A 15,929-nucleotide genomic window follows, 5' to 3' on the forward strand; every position below is an offset into this window, starting at 1 on the left:
CAGCTCCGAGGAGCCCCCATGGGCTGCACCCAGCAAGGAGACCAAGCACCGCCAACAGCGGCCAGACCCCATCTGGTTCCCTTGAGCCCCGTGGCCGCCCCTCACGCAGTGTCCGGCCCCGGTACCTGCCTGATCTGGCGGCTGTGCAGGACCTGCGGAGCCCCCTCCACGTGGAGCCGCGTCTCCAGTGCACTCCGCAGGTCGTTCACCTTCACATCGGGCAGGGGGTTCAGGCCGATCAAGACCCCGGCGCCCCGCGCATCCTCCCCATCCTCCTCCTCCTCCTCGTCGGGAGGCAGCAGCTCCCGCCTGCGCCGCCGCAGGTCCAGCTCCGCCTGCAGCTTCAGGTCCCGGTTGGGTTTGATGTCGTGGTCCAGCCTCTGGTCCCCCTGGGCAGCTCCTTGCTCTGCCTTTGGGGCCGGAGCGTTCTCAAGGGCTGGTTTCTTCTCCCCATCGTTTGAGCCTCCTCCATCCCCGTGCCTCTGCTTGCTCCGCAGCCCATCCTGCGGGGCCTGGGCCGCATCAACCCCGTTATCCCGAGGAGCTTCTTCCTTCGTGTCCCCATTGCCAGCTGGGTCCTGCTGCCTGCCACCGCCCTCAGCTCCCTCAGTGCGTGCAGCTCTCGGATGCTGCTCACTCTCTGCCACATTCCTCTTGCTGGAGGAGTCCAGCACAACTGCCAGGTCCTTGGGCTCCACCTGACTCAGTGCTTTGGCTTTAAGGGCTCTTCCTGAGTCTCTTTCCAGACTCTTTCCTGCTGCTCCCTGAACTTTGGCAGCCCCGAGCTGTTCTCTTTGCATGGGAGCTGTCGCTACTTCCACGGCTTTCAGGGAATTATTCTTGGTGTGGATGTCTCTTGCAGCTTTGGCTTCGTGCTCTCCTCCCAAACCCTCCACCAACGGCTTCTTTTCTGGGTGGCTTCTGCCTGCTGGAATGTGTTGGGCATCCCTGTTCTCCATGGGGTTTTTAGCCCCTCTGTCCTTCTCCTGCGGCAGCACCTTCCTCTCCTTGGGAGGGACCTCCGGAAGGTCACGGCTCTTCCCAGCCTCCTCCTGCTTCCCCGCAGTCCCCCTGCGCTGCTCAGTGGAGTCAGGCTCCCTGCCCAGGCCCGGTGCTGGCTGCTCCGGCTGCTTCTTGCTCAGCACCTTTGCAGCAGGTTCCTGCTTGACCCCAAGGCCCTCGTCCTCCCTGCTCCTGGAGAGGGGCACAGCGGGCTCCTGCTGCGTCTCTGCTGCGGAAGGAAAGGGCACATCAGAGCTTTACCTTACCCGTGTCTCCTGCCACAGCGGGACAGGAGAAGAGGTCACACCATCAATGGCCATGTGGGAGAAGGAGGGGAGCAGCGGGGAGAGTGTGCACAGGGGCTGGGAACCCCACCACAGGCACAGGAGTGGCTTTTGCATGACTGCCATATGCCAAAGGGATTGGGATTTCTCTTGGTCAGCTTGACTATAGGAAACCTGGAGAGGGGCTTTGGGCGAGGGTCTGTAGGGGCAGGCCAAGGGGAATGGCTTGAACCTGTCCAAGGGGAGACTGAGCTGAGCTCTTAGAAGCTCTTCCCTGTGAGGGTGCTGAGGTGCTGGCACAGGGTGCCCAGAGAAGCTGTGGCTGCCCCATCCCTGGCAGTGCTCAAGGCCAGGTTGGACACAGGGGCTTGGAGCAAGCTGCTCCAGTGGAAGGGGTTGGAGCTGGAGGAGCTTTAAGGTCCCTCCAACACAAACCAGGCTGGGGTTCTGTGACATTACAGCTGCTCTGAGCAGGGATCTGCCCATGGAGGGGCTGTGTTCTTTGACCATGTCCTCACCTTGCTTTGGCTTCTCCTCTCCTCCCTCCTCCTGCCTTTGCTGGTGGATCTCCTTGTGCTGCTCCTCGATCACAGCCAGCAGCTTTGCCTGGTGGTCAAGCAGCTGCTTGTGCTGTACCTGCTGTTCTTTGATCACCTGCAGCAGCACGGCGTGGTCAAGCAGCTTCGCCTGCCCAGCGTCTGGAAAAGGAGGGGACAAAGACATGAAGCCACCTCTCAGTGTCAGCAGAGGGCAAGGGCAGGACGGACCCAGGAGGGAGGGAAGGATGCGGTGCCCCTGCTCAGGCAGGCTGAATCCACACAAAGGCAGCCCCACCGAGCTGAGCCCATGCCACAGTCAGACCACGCTCCCTGTGCCACACAAGGGGAGGATGTCCTGGATCACCATCCCATGGAGCAGACAAGAGCATGGGGGGCTGAGCACAGTGATCCATGGGGATTTAAGGACCAGGTCACCCACAGGCTCTGCACGGAGGCGCTGCTGCCTGCGCTCCACCTGGACACACACCTGGGATGGGATGGGATGGGATGGGATGGGATGGGATGGGATGGGATGGGATTGGATGGGATCCCGAGCTGTCGCTTGCCTCCCACCCCAGCTTTCCTCCCGAACCCGAGGTGTTTCTAGGTTATTATACCCCACTGGAGATCCCATCAAATTAACAGCCTATAAAACACCATTGAAATCAAAAAGCAACGCTGTGCAGGCCCATACTTCTCCAGCACCCGTTGCCTCTCCTATCCCACTGATCACCCCCAAAGTGATTACAATGAAGTATTTCCAGCCCACACCAGGGCCCCTGGAATTCCCTCTCCGCTCTGTTGGGTTTCGAGGGGAATTTGGTCACTTCAAGAGAGCAGTTGACTTCTGGAGATGCGTTTATTGCCTGCACTTTGCTCAGGATAAACAAGGCAAACGGAAGGCGTTCCTGCTATCCCGCTCCCAGAGCCCGCCAGGCCCGGCTCAGCATGGGAATGGTTGGGTTGAACACCCAGCAGGCAAAGGTTTAATCCCCGAATCACAGCGTTGCTGCCTCTCAGGGCAGCCACAGCAACAGTGGCCCCATTGGGGTAGCTGTCTGCAGAGCACCCACAGAGCAATGAGCCCTCTGCCTTGCTCCTGTGGCACCTTCCCAGCCTCTGGGTATAAAGCTTAGCATGGAGCAGAGGAATGGATCAGGCTCAGGGCATGTCCTTCATGGGAGAGCATCCCCAGCAAGCCCCACACAGACCGAGATGGAAAACCCCACAGGAACTCAGGTCCCTTCACCCCCTCGAAACACAACGAGTCCTTGGAGTCCCTATCACCACTAACTTCTTATACCCAGTTTTTAAAGTCCCACTGCAATACAGAACAGAAAGGAAAGTACTGGAAACCCAAGAGGTAACCACCATAAAAGGAGAAGATCGGGATATGCTCCCCAGCAGCACAGCCTGGCCCATGTGCTCCAGCCCGTGCCTGTGGGGTGATGCTCACCCCACTCCCCACTGTGCTGCCAGCTCCCTCCACTTCACACCAGCCAAACAGCTTCGTTCCAGCCTCACTCGCGCTGCCGAAGCCGGGAGCAGCCGGGCCCTGGAGCCAGCGTGACTCAGGGGCTGCCCCATGGGACACATCCCTCCGGATGCCACGCAGGAGGTGACTGCAGCCCAAAGCTATGCGCTGGCAGAGCCAAGAGCAGCGCCGGCTGGCACCGTGCTGCAAGAGGAGCCCTGAGTCCTGCTCCCCCAGCCCTGGCTCCCTGCACACCCCAGGCTCCCACTCACCCTCCAGCTTGCTCTCCATGTTCTCCTGTTGCTTCTCCTCTGTGTTTCGGACCTCCTTTGGCTCCGGTTGATCCGCTCTGTCCGGAGGGGGCAGCTCCTGCTTCTCACCTGCACACCAACACACCTTTGCTGTAAGGACACTCCAGCAGCAGATGTACCCTCCAGCAGCTCCGCATCCCCCTGGCCCTCCCTGCCCGAGCCCGCAGGGTTTACATTCAACCCCACAACTGCAAGGGAAGTAATAAAACCTCTCTCAGAAGGCAGCGGAGCGGTGGCAGGGAGCCAGCCCCAGCCACCTCAGCCAATTCCCATGCAAGCAGGGCTCTGAGTAGCTTCTACCCGGGCCCTCAGCAATGTGTTACCTGTCAAGATCCCCCAGCTGGGTGTCCCCAGCGAGCCGGGAGGGCGCAGGAGCAGCCTGGCACCTGACACTGCCTGGGCTAGCAAACAACTGTGACAGATAGCACAGGAGCTGTCAAAGCCGCCAGCTCCCTCCTCTCCCCCAGCAGACGCTGTTGGGGCTGTGCAGCTCCCGTGCTGATCTATTGAAATCAGGAGGGAGCACTGGGATGGAGGCAGCAGTAACCACGCTGCGGAGGTGTTTGTGCAGTGGAGGGTGCTTACCAGGCTCTGTTTCCTTCTCCATGGGCTTCGCTGCCTCCTCTGCTTTCCTGGGGAGCTGGAGCTTTGCTTTCTCCCTGTCACCTGCAGCCTCAGCTTTCTTCTCACCGTCCGGCGCGGCAGCTTGCGCCTTGGCTTCCAGCACTTGTTTGTCTGGCTCCAGCTCTTTGTATGGCAGCCTGCCACCCTGCACCATCACCTCCACGCCGTTCCTTGGATCCTGAGCGGGCTCCCGGGTCCCTCCCCGCAGCTGGTTCCCAGCTTCCTTCCCTTGGCTCAGGCCAAGTGCTCCCTTCTGGGGGCTCAGCCCTGCTGCCTCCTCCTGAGCCCCACGGTCGCTGCCTCCTCCAGGCCCAGGCTTGTTCTCGTCGGATTCCTCCCGCTCCCGCCCCATGTCCACAACCACTTCATCGTGTGGGATGGGCGGCTCGTGGCGATGGGCTTCCCCCACGGGCAGGGCAATGCCTACAGTGGGAGAGAGGCAGGGTTAGGGGGCTTGACACGCATGGGAGACAGTGAGAGGCAGCAGGTTCGCAGTACAGCCAGCACCCTTTATCCACCCCTTCTCCTAAAGAGGCTGCATTCCTATTGAGACTCAAGAGCATCAAATCCTGAATCACTTTTAGTCCACCAGGCAATGAGGAGAGATCAGGACCTTTATCTGAAATAGCTGCACAACCCACACCAAAGCTGGCACCCCTTCCCCAGCTCCCCGTTACCTTGATCGGGACGGTCGAGCTGCACTTTCTCCTCCAGCTTTCCTCTCTCCTCCTCCTCTCTCTTGGCCACCTGCATGGGCACCTTGATTTGTGGCTGCTCCATCTCCTCCTTCTCATCCAGCAGCTTGGGTTTATCGCGGTCATCCTCTGCCTCCTCCACGGCCGGGTTCTGGTCTGCAGGACAGGTCATTGCACGTGGTTACAGCGGCTGCAGTCAGCACCGAGCAGCCCCTTTGCCTGCTGCAGCCCCTCCACCGGCACAAGCCGAGCCGCCCGTGTCCCTCCAGCGTTGCTAGGGGAGGGCCGGGGCTTTGTTCGGGGGTTGTTTTGTCCTCCCAGCGCTGGGCTTGATGGAGCTGCTGGGATGGAAGCCGGGATGCAGGCGGCTGCCGCTGCCGCCAGATGGTAGCATCCTCCCGGCTGGCCGGACCCCCGAGCACCGCAGGCACCGAGCTGCGGTCCCCATCGAGCTGCGAAGCGGCTCAAAACCGCTCTTAGTTCTTGTTTTATCTCCCTTTTTTCTTGCCCGTAAGTGTTCCCCAGCCCTCTGAACGCCGCTCAGGGAGGAGAGCTGCAGGACCCCGTGGTGAGGAATGGGCTTAAACAGGCGTTAGGGAACCTCGTGAGGGATGCAGGGGATGGGATGTTTCTGGAAGGCACATCCCAGTCAAACCAGGTACTGAGTTCAGCGCTGGAGGAAGCACGTGGAATCCATGGCCTGTCCCATGGGCTGGGAACGGCCCCTTCCAACCCAAGGCTGGCAGAGGACAACCCACGCAGCGCACACAGGGAGCGAACTCCTCCTTAGAGGAGGAAATGTGGTTGTTTCCCAGCCCTGGAGCTGCTCTGCAGGCTCTTTTCCATCCAACAAACTCGGAACAACAACAACAACAAAAACCTCTCATTCTGTAACCGAAAAATTCCCAACTCTTCCCCCAAATCCACCCTCCCCCAGGCGATTTCCTTTGGGGAATTAATTCCATCAACATCTTTCAATGTCCTCCTCCCCCTGCGCGGGGCTGGCGCGATTTATGACGAGATGAACTCATGGGAAAGAGGAGATTGCCACAACTTGAGCTGCGTGGGCCTTACCCCAGCGAGGGGGGGACCCACAACAACACCAGTACCAGATCCTGGCCCGGAAGGACCCAGCGCCTCTCCAGCAACCTGGAGCTCCACACCCCGCTGATGGGATGCGCAATGGGGCTGGCGCGATTTCAGCGTGGGTTTGGGAGGAGAAAAGGGCTTGGATGTTCTGAGAACTCGGAGTCTGGTACCCAAGGGTCCCTTCTCTCCATTGAGGGGCTTCCCAGGGTTCAGCAAGGCAGGGCAGAATGCTCCTCCTTCCAGGAAGAAGCAGCCTGCAGGAACCCGTGCCCAGGCCTGGACGGGGGCCCTGGGAAGCAGGAGGCTGAGGCCGGGGAGGGGAGCGCTGGGCCCGGCTGCGGATGTTCCCAGCTAAATCCTGGCCTCTCTGCAAGAAAACATCATTTACCCTGTTGGAGGAAAGCTCGGTGTTAATTGGTTCATGAAGCCGGGAGATGGCTGCGCCTGGAGCCCATCCCGGTGCTGCTGGAAGCCAGGGATCCGGAGCACACACAGAGCAGAGACATTCCCGATGCAGAAGGGAGCAATGACCCAAAGGGAGACTGAGCAACAGGGGCTAGTGAAGGTGTCCCTGCCTGCAAACTGGATGAGCTTTGAGGTCCGATCCAAACCACCCCATGACTCTATAGTGTTCAAGAGGGGAAATTAAAGGGAAGCTTCCCACACACGTGGGGAATGGAGGAGTTAAAGCCAGAATTCCCCCCGTGTGCACGGCAGGGTTTGACCAGGGGACCCTGCAGCAGGTGAACCCAGTCCATGGGCCCAGGACACCCTGAGGGGCTGGGGGAGGCCCCACTGCTGGGAGAAGCATCAGTTGTAAATCAAGAGGCAGCTGCATGCTCCCCATTCCTGCAAACAATGCGAAGAGGAAGACCAAAACAAACACAGACGAGAGCACAAGTCTCCACGCCATAATAAGACAAAGTTGCCTCGAAGCCATCATTTGCTCAGCAGGAAACAAAATTAAGTTCATCATCAGGGCGTGAATTAACGACCTCTCACGCTGCATGCAAATCTATGAGGGGCTCGATGTGGTTTGCAGAGAACGGGTTTGCTCAGGATGTGTAATAATGGCTCTAAACTGTCTCGTCGCCCCTCCAGGTCCCTTTGGAGAGCGTTCCAGTAATGCTGCGCCTCTTAATGGTTTATGAGCGGTGCTGGACTTTACAGGCAGAGGCCTGAGAGGCTGTAAAAGCTTTTTGGCTCCCAACTGCAGGCCCTGGGCACTGGGCAGCACTGGGAGGCTTCGCTCTGCCCCGGTGCTCACGGTGCTGTGCAACCAAAGGGAGAGGGGCTTCATGCTTGCCCATGTGGTGTGGCTCACCAGCAGCCTCTCCGGGCTGCAATAGGGTGTTGTGATCAGCAACCTAAAAGCTTCCCTTCCTGCCCCGCTCCCGGTTCCAACAGGAGCAGTGGTCCCAGGAAGGCGTTGAACCCCTCCTCACACACAGCTTTCCTACAGTGTCACCCCCTGCAGCAATGGCCGTGGCCAAAAGCGGTGTCTGCACGCAGAGGTGGGGAGATGGACCCGCTGTGCAAGGCCTGAGCTGAGGGGGGCCTGGCAAAGGGACCTGGGGAGCCCCAGGGATCCATGGGAAGCTCCGTGATGCTGAGTGATGCTCAAGCATCATCCGAGGCTGATGAGGGACGCAGGGTTCAGGACCTGCTGGTGCTGGTCCAGCTCAGCGCAGTGAAACAGAGCGAGATCCACGAGCTAAGGAAAACGAAGCAGAACCAGCAGGGCAGAGGGAAGGGGGCAGAGGCTGCCCCTGACCATGCCGAGTGGGGCAGGGAGGAGCCATCCCCGGGGAGCCCCATGCAGCTCCCCCGGCCCAGCTGCGCTGCCAGGAGCCCCCCCGCTCCCCCTGAACCGGTTGCAGATTTCACAAGGTTATCGAATGGCATCACTGGAATTAGTTCACAGTTGTCTCCTGACGCACCCGCAGTAAAAACGAACCCAAATTACAAGAGGCTGAGAGTTCCTTTCTGTGTCACAGGCACTATTAAAAGCTCCCTCGCACAAAGCACCGGGGAGAGCTGCAGCGGAGTCAAGCTGTTCCTGCAGCTCCAGCAGCAGTGCAGAGCCCACGTCTCACACATGCTCCTCCCGGCGCCGGCCGGACGCAGCCTGCAGCCAGGCAGGGCTCTTTTTGGGGGGCAAAGCCACAGCAGACACAAGGCAGGGATGGCACCAAGGAGCCAGCCACAGCCCTATGGAACACAGAGCACCGCGTCCCATGGAAGGGCTGGAGCAGGGTCCCCAGCCCATGGGCTCCTTGGAGCACAGGGCAAGGGCACTCTTGCATAAGGAGTGAATCGGGTCTTTGTTACCCAGCGTTGCACAACACCAGAGCAAGAAAATGCAGCGGCAGCGATGGAGTAAGGAGCTGAAAAATATTACCAAATCTGAATGCAGCCCCCGGGCCCCGGGGGGTGCTTTCAAACAGAGGAATTGCCTCATTAGCTTCTTCCCTTCTTTCTTTTAAATGGATAATTGCCTTCATGAGCTTTCACAGGCAGCTTAGCAACCTTTTAACACAGGCGCACACGCGGCACAGAGCGGCAGAGCCCCTCTGAAAGGGGTTTTATACCTTTCCCGAAGAGCTGCTGACAGTAAACCTCAAGCAATACAAGCAGGGGCTGTAATGGGCACTTGGGTGTCGTTAGTAAAAACACTGCTCCGAGTTTGCTGGTCAATACGTGTTCACATAAAAGGGCAATGTTCTAATATTCATAATCCCAGGGCCCACAGGGCAGGGTTTTAATGAAAGTCTGTACAGTTCTGGGCTCCGCAACATCAAAGAGGCCAATAAAACTCCTCTCACATGCTGACAGGCCAAAGTCAGACGGGGAAGGCAGCGCTGGGAAAAGGCCCCGCACAGCCCCTGGGCTCTGCCTTGGCCAGGGGAGAATGGGCACGGAGGTTCTGGCCACCCGGGAAGGGGCATGGAGGCACCCGGTGGAGCCCCATGTGAGGGATGCGAGCCCGATGTGCCGGGATGAGGGCACCCAGGTGATGCGGGGCAGGCGCATCCTGCACAGCCTCAATGGCAGGATGCAGCTGCTGCCGTGTTTTCCAGGCTGCAGGCTCCTGCCTCGGCCAAACAAGCCAGTGAGGATGAGGGGGGAGCGGTGGAGAGGGAAGAAGGGCACCATTTAATGCCTCTCATTGCTAGTCAGGCCGACATCCTGCACAGGCACAGGGAGGCACCGGTCCAAGGCACGGGGCAGCCCCACATCTACTGCCCTGCGAAGCCATAGAACCCCAGCCTGGTTTGGGTTGGAAAGGACCTTAAAGCTCCTCCAGTCCCAACCCTGCCACGGGCAGGGACCCCTTCCACTGGAGCAGCTTGCTCCAAGCCCCTGTGTCCAACCTGACCTTGAGCACTGCCAGGGATGGGGCAGCCACAGCTTCTCTGGGCACCCTGTGCCAGCGCCTCAGCACCCTCACAGGGAAGAGCTTCTGCCTAAGAGCTCAGCTCAGTCTCCCCTCGGGCAGGTTCAAGCCATTCCCCTTGACCTGTCCCTATAGGCCCTTGTCCCAAGCCCCTCTCCAGGTTTCCTGCAGCCCCTTTAGGCACTGGAGCTGCTCTGAGGTCTCCCCTTCAGAAGCCTTCTCTTCTCCAGGCTGACCTAGCCCAGAGCTCAGCCTGGCTCCAAAGCAGAGCTGCTCCAGCCCTCGCAGCATCCCCATGGCCTACTATAGACTCATTTTAGGAGGTCCTTGTCCCCCATTCTCTGCCTATCACCCCCTGCAACATCCTGCTCCCTCTGCTCAGGGGACACGGCACCCAGTGCAGAGCCAGCAGCTCCCAGCTACAAAAGGCACTGCATCAGACTCAAAAGGTGGCACTCAGTGCGTAAGGAGCTGCACAACTCCTCCCTGGGAAGTTTACAGCCCACAGGAGCACTAAAACCACCTTCCTCCCTTCACCCAGCAGCAAGCCCCAGGCCATAAGGGTAATGGTGAGGAGCTCCAGGCACACACAGTGGGTACGGCAGGGCTGCTGCACCACGCCATCATTAGACATTGGCATCCTGCTCTGCCAACCTGGCTCCCACGGAGAAGAGATTTAGCAACCTCCAGCAGACACCATCCTTTATGGGACTCCTTTCATCCTCCCAGCCCCACGACCACGTGCCATTAGCGACCCCTCCTGAACAAGCAGCTGTGCTTTGGCCATTACTGCTCCAAAATGAACCAAGACGGAAGGATTCAATCGCATCCCTCCTCCCGGCCCTGCTGAGTGTGCTCGATTAAGGGATTGAGAGCATCTTTTGCTCCAGAGTTCACGGGCATCCCAGCGCCTCGGAAGACGTGAATGCCTCGTGTAAACCGTGAGCACCAAGGCATAAAAGCCCCTGCACTGCCAGGGATGGAGCAGCCCAGGAGTGAATGTTATCGGCGGCAGCACCGGTGTCTCGGAGACACTCAAAGCTGCTCAGCAGGAGCAGAGCCAGCGAGCAGGAGGGAGGATAATCTCCAGGAGAGATGGCCCCTTTCTCCCTTCCGTTTGCTATCACTGCAAGGATATTTCAAGGCCCCCAAAGAACAAAACCAGCCAAAGCAAAGCAGGAGCAGACCCGAAGAACAATGAACTAAAGGAGCAGGAGAGAGCCCTGTGCGTGGGGAGAGAGGGGTCAGGAGACACCTGCCAGCAGTGGCCTTGCTGGGAGCCTGCAGCTGGGCAAGGGAGGGACCGGCTGTAATTCCATCAATGGTCCCAGCAAACAAACAATAAATAACCTGGACCAGTAAACAGAGCTGAGGCGCAATCAGAGCCTTTGTCAGAGCTCAAACCCTGTCCAAATTTATATCCTCAGCACCAAAACATACAGCCACTTCCCATAAATTTACATACCCCTGAGCGCAGTGAGCGGCTGTGATTGGAATGGTGCAGAATGCACCCAGGGAACAGTTTGGGATGGAAGGGACCTTAAAGCTCCTCCAGCCCCAACCCCTTCCACTGGAGCAGCTTGCTCCAAGCCCCTGTGCCCAACCTGGCCTTGAGCACTGCCAGGGATGGGGCAGCCACAGCTTCTCTGGGCACCCTGTGCCAGCGCCTCAGCACGCTCACAGGGAAGAGCTTCTGCCTAAGATGTGAATTATTACCCCCAGCAGGGAGATGGATGCTCGCCCGTGCTGGGGACCCCATCCCCTGCACCCACCTTTCCCCTTCCTAAAGAAGAGCTCCCATAAGTTACCATGGGAGCTTTCCCAGGAGGCAGAACTGCAGTCGTCCTTGGGAAATGTCCCCAGGATGCTGTGAAGATGCACGGAGCTGCATGGAATTGACCCTGCTCCCATCACAAGCTTTTTTATATGTGTATATAGATATATAAAATACATATCTAAATTAAAGAGGTGGAGCTGGGACGCACAACTCAAGCAGACACATACCTGGGATTTTGACCAAATCCTGGTCTATTCCATTCTCCTCTCCATCCAGGTGCTCCAAGCCCAGCGCCTCTGTCTTCCCAGGGGGGTCCTCCGTGGCAGACAAGGTGGTGTAGGTGCTAATAACCAGTATCCCCAGGCCAATCCACAGGATAATCTGCACAACGAGTAGAGCTTTGGTTAGCAGTGACACAACCAGGAGGGCTCTGTACAGCTTTCTTCATGCAAACAGGGTCTCCAAACAGGTCCAAGCTTGGTGCAATTACATCAACACAAGGGAGAGGAAGGAAAATTAAGAGGCTTAAAAGAGAAAAGCAGGAGGTTTGTGTTTGGATGTGAGGACTTACAAATGGAAGTTTCAGATGCTGGAAACTGTTGAAAAGGCAACTCCTGTACCAGAGAGGCTCAAAGCAAGCGGGCAGGATGCGGGGATGGGGAAATGCATGTGGCAGAGAGCAGTCCAGCTGCAAAACCTCATTCCCTGGTATTTCCACATTAGAAGACCGTGAGATCAGGTCTGGCTGAGCACAGAGGTGCCCGACCTGTTTACAGCCAGAGAGGTTTCCAAGGAGCTGTTTAAAACTTCTCAGCTTTTCAAAGCAAGACAGAGATGCCCACACACGAGTCCTGAAGCTCAAGAGCTGCAGGGAGGAACTCACTGGCTTCCAGAGAGCAAAGAAAACAGAAAGCCAGGATCTGGGTCCTGCAGGGGAAAGGGCTCCATGAGCAGTGCAACACCCAGAGCACTGCTGCTCCTGGCTTAGGCTGTGATACCAGGAGAGGACCACAGGCGGTGGGACTCAGCCTCTTCCCCTCACATCCTTACCCCGCAGTGCTTACACCAGGATGCCCCAAAAGCACGACCAAAGGATGCTGCTCAGTGGGAGGAGAAGCAGGAATGGCCACAGGGGAGCATTGCTACAGAGGTTGAAACCGGAAAATAAAGAAGTGAAATTGAGAGCTGTGGAATCATGGAATGGTTTGGGTTGGAAGGGAACCTAAAGCTCATCCCGTTCCCACCCCCTGCTATGGGCAGGGACACCTTCCACTAGAGCAGCTTGCTCCAAGCCCCTGTGTCCAAGTTAAAACATTGCCACATCCAGGGAGGGAGAGATGCAAACGCTCTCCTCTCCTCCCTCCTCTTCCTCTCCTTCCCTGTGCTGAGGGAGATCACCCAGGAGCCAGGTCAGTGCTTCGGGACCAGGAGACCCCATTCCCAGCCCAGCCCTGCCGACAGACAGACGCCTTCAGCAGGAAAAGGCTGGCAGGAGGTGAAGCAGCTCTGGGCAAGGGGGAGCAGCGTGGCCAGGGAGCAGAGGCCAGCCCTTAGGGATGCTGCAAAGGAAACACAAGAGAACCGCGGTCCCTGCCTGGCCGTGTGGGTGCACAAAGAGCAGACATCCTGCCACCCCCTCGGGCCAAGAGCACACTCAGCAGGTCCCTGCCATCGGCTTGGAGCTCGGCCACTTCCTCCCCTCTCACAATCCACAGGCAGGAACGGCTCCGTGACTGTTGTGGCCTCTTCCAGCAAGGAGAAAGAGGATCTATTCTGGTGCCACAGGAAGCAGGAGAGCACTGGGAGAGGGGGGAACTGTAGGAAACGCCTGAGAACAGTAAATGTTTGCAAGGGTTTGTGTTGTTTCTTGTCTCAGTGAGGAGCCACAGGCTCGAACACCTTGGACTCAACCCCCTTGGACTGTTTAAGGTTTGGAGTTCATCTCCAAATGGGTACGGGTATGGGCAGATTGGCAGGCAGAGACAGGCTGCGGTGTCCCTGAACCTTCATCCCTCCATCAGCACAGCTCCTCCTCACCCACTGTCAGCAGCTGACAATACAGAGGTCCACAATGGGGCTTAATTTCATTGAGACACATCACCTGCAGACCTCAGAGCAGCTCCAGTGCCTAAAGGGGCTGCAGGAAACCTGGAGAGGGGCTTGGGACAAGGGCCTGTAGGGACAGGGCAAGGGGAATGGCTTGAACCTGCCCGAGGGGAGACTGAGCTGAGCTCTTAGGCAGAAGCTCTTCCCTGTGAGGGTGCTGAGGCGCTGGCACAGGGTGCCCAGAGAAGCTGTGGCTGCCCCATCCCTGGCAGTGCTCAAGGCCAGGTTGGACACAGGGGCTTGGAGCAAGCTGCTCCAGGGGAAGGGGTTGGAGCTGGAGGAGCTTTAAGCTCCCTTCATCCCACTCCAGTCTGGGCCGCTCTCATTGCCCAGAAGCAGCTCTCAGTGAGGACGTGCTGCAGCCTCCCCACAGCAGGTCAGCCACGCAGGGCCTGTGTCCCGAGAGGAGCGCTCCGAGCAGGGGCAGGAACTCAGGAGGGGAAGTTTACGCGGCTGTTTCCTCTGCTGGTTCCTCTCCCCCAGCTCCTCTTCCTCCCAGCAGCGTTCCCAGCTCCCACCAGCCCTCGGACCACGCCTGGGCCATCAGCAGGATGCAAACCCCCTGCATCAGTGGGGAGCGATGACGCCCTCCGAACTGCGCTGCTCTGGCCTCGGAGCTGGGCTGGACACAGTCATGGGGATGGAATGCAGAGCCCCGGTCACTGCTGTGACTGCCAGAGGGGCTGTGCTCGAAGGGCCGCTGGGGAAGGTGCATTGGCCACGGCTCTACCAGCGGAGGGCAGAGGGGAATCACTTTTCCATCGCACAGGAGCGAGACCCAGGGGTCACTTCCTGACCTGGAGCAGCCTCTCCACAGCTCCTCTTCCCCAACTGGGACAACAGCCACCCCGGCCTCCCTAGGAGGGGCCTCTCGGACAAGCTTGTGTCAACACTGGGAAGCCAACACCTTCCTGCTGGAAGTTCCACACTCTGTTTACAGACCTCGACACGACCTTCAGCAGCTCCCTGCCAAACCTCGCTCTGCTCCCCCTGCTCCAGGCTGCCGGAGGGCAGCAGGACACAAACCCGCACCTTTAGGGGCACCCACTCTGGGCTTAAGCACCCGAAAGGGCACGCTCTCCCCAGCTCAGTCACAGCACTGCCTGCCTGCCTTCAGCCTTTTTAACTGCTCTGTTACCAGATCATCTTCCCAACGCAACAAGACTTTGAACCCAGTCAGCCCCCAGCCTGGCCGCTGCAATGATTAACTCACTGGGACGGCCCATATCCCTCCCTCTGGAGCCCTTTTCACTACTTTTAGTGCTGCTTTCCTGTTTACAGCCCCACCTGCACCATGTTCCCTGCTCGGTAAATCTGAGCTCCCCATCTCGCCAGCCCCATGAGGTGCCCGACACGGGACTTTGCTTTGGCCTGATAAGAGCAGCTGGTTCTCAGAAGCAGCACCATAACAGACAAGATAATTCAGGCGAGCGTAAAAGCTGGCCTTGAGGAGGTCTGCTGCTTTGCAAAGAGCTAAAGATGATGGAGGGATGGAGGGAGAACATACATGTGTGTTGTTTAGACAGGGAAAGGCAGGGAGGGACAGCTATGCCCAGGGCTAGCTTCATCTCCCCCTTGACTGCCACATTTCACAGGAGCATAACCTGATGGAGTGGAGCACCTGATCAAAGCAAAGCAGGAATGAAGGAGGAGGCCAAAGACAGAGCTTCAGGGGAAAAAGTAAATGAGTCTTTGTTGAAGACCTGGAGGAAGGAGGAGAAGGTGGGCTCTGAATCCAGCGCCAGAGGTGCTGTGCAGCCCAGCGTGCTCCCCAAGGCACTTGTGCCCTGGGTGCAGCACTTCAGAGCATCGGTCAGAGCAAGTATGCAAACCTGACAGGCAATGGATCATTCCAGAGAAGGCTGAAGAGCTTGCAGTGCCAGGGTAACCTAGGGAGCGATGCTTTAGATAAGCCCTTACTCCTCTGTGGGGCTTCCTGCAGGACAAACATCTCCAGCATCCTCGTGACCAGACTTCAGGTCACACACACTGAATGCACCAGTGTCCAAGGCCGGGCAGCTGACAGTGGCCTCGGGGTGGCCAGCCCGAGAGCTCAGCACATCCCAAGTGCAGTTTGCAAGGCACTGCAGAGAAACATTCTGGCTGAGCTGGAATAGAAAGCCCTTCTTGAAAGTGCTCTTTGTTCCCCTCCAAGCTCCAGGCTGGCATTCCAGCTCCTGCCCGGGGGTTCACTCCCAGAACTTGGGAGCAAAGTGTCGGAATTCCGAGGGAGAGCTGGAAAGTTGGACTCTTTCCTCGTGTCACAGAAAGCACGGGGTAAGAAAGAACACCCCCCCTGCTCCAAACCTGCACGGGCGTTTGCAAAGCCACAAGTCATTAAACACAGAAAAAGCCATTAGCTCCGGAGGACCCACAAGAATGTCCTGCTCTCCCCCTGCTGACTCTGCACTTTGCTGCAAACCTTATTCCCAGCCCAGCGCTGGCGTGCCTGGTCACAGTGGGGCAGAGCCCTGCTAAAAGGCAGTGGATTAAGTTATTGTGAGAAAAAAACAACCCCAAAACACGCTCATTTCAGCCCCACAAAGCGCTGCATTTGCAGTAGAACAGAGAGCAAGCCCTGCAAAGAGCCACTTTGTTTCAGTCCCCGAGGAGGCCGGCTCGAACTGGAGC

The 15,929-nt window shown here is 58.2% G+C and overlaps 2 protein-coding genes across 3 annotated transcripts in view; one reads left to right on the top strand and one right to left on the bottom strand.

Annotated features, from left to right (window-relative positions):
- BAIAP2 (BAR/IMD domain containing adaptor protein 2) overlaps positions 1-15,929 on the top strand; it is a 140,122-nt gene that overhangs the window by 87,913 nt on the left and 36,280 nt on the right. The gene's annotated exons all lie outside the window — the stretch shown is intronic.
- Positions 89-15,929, bottom strand: part of SLC38A10 (solute carrier family 38 member 10) — a 129,075-nt gene continuing 113,234 nt past the window's right edge. The window contains exons 13-18 of the mRNA XM_061377262.1: positions 11,420-11,573; positions 4,912-5,085; positions 4,196-4,657; positions 3,572-3,679; positions 1,805-1,984; positions 89-1,231 (exon numbers count right to left, since the gene is read on the bottom strand). Of these exons, the coding sequence (XP_061233246.1) occupies positions 102-1,231; positions 1,805-1,984; positions 3,572-3,679; positions 4,196-4,657; positions 4,912-5,085; positions 11,420-11,573 (2,208 nt within the window). The 3' untranslated portion in view covers positions 89-101. The remainder of the gene's footprint in view (positions 1,232-1,804; positions 1,985-3,571; positions 3,680-4,195; positions 4,658-4,911; positions 5,086-11,419; positions 11,574-15,929) is intronic.

Source organism: Neopsephotus bourkii, unplaced genomic scaffold, assembly GCF_033783945.1.
Source record: "Neopsephotus bourkii isolate Nb327-2 ecotype Australia unplaced genomic scaffold, CSIRO-AGI_Nbou_v1 NB_1749, whole genome shotgun sequence".
NCBI lineage: Eukaryota > Metazoa > Chordata > Aves > Psittaciformes > Psittacidae > Neopsephotus > Neopsephotus bourkii.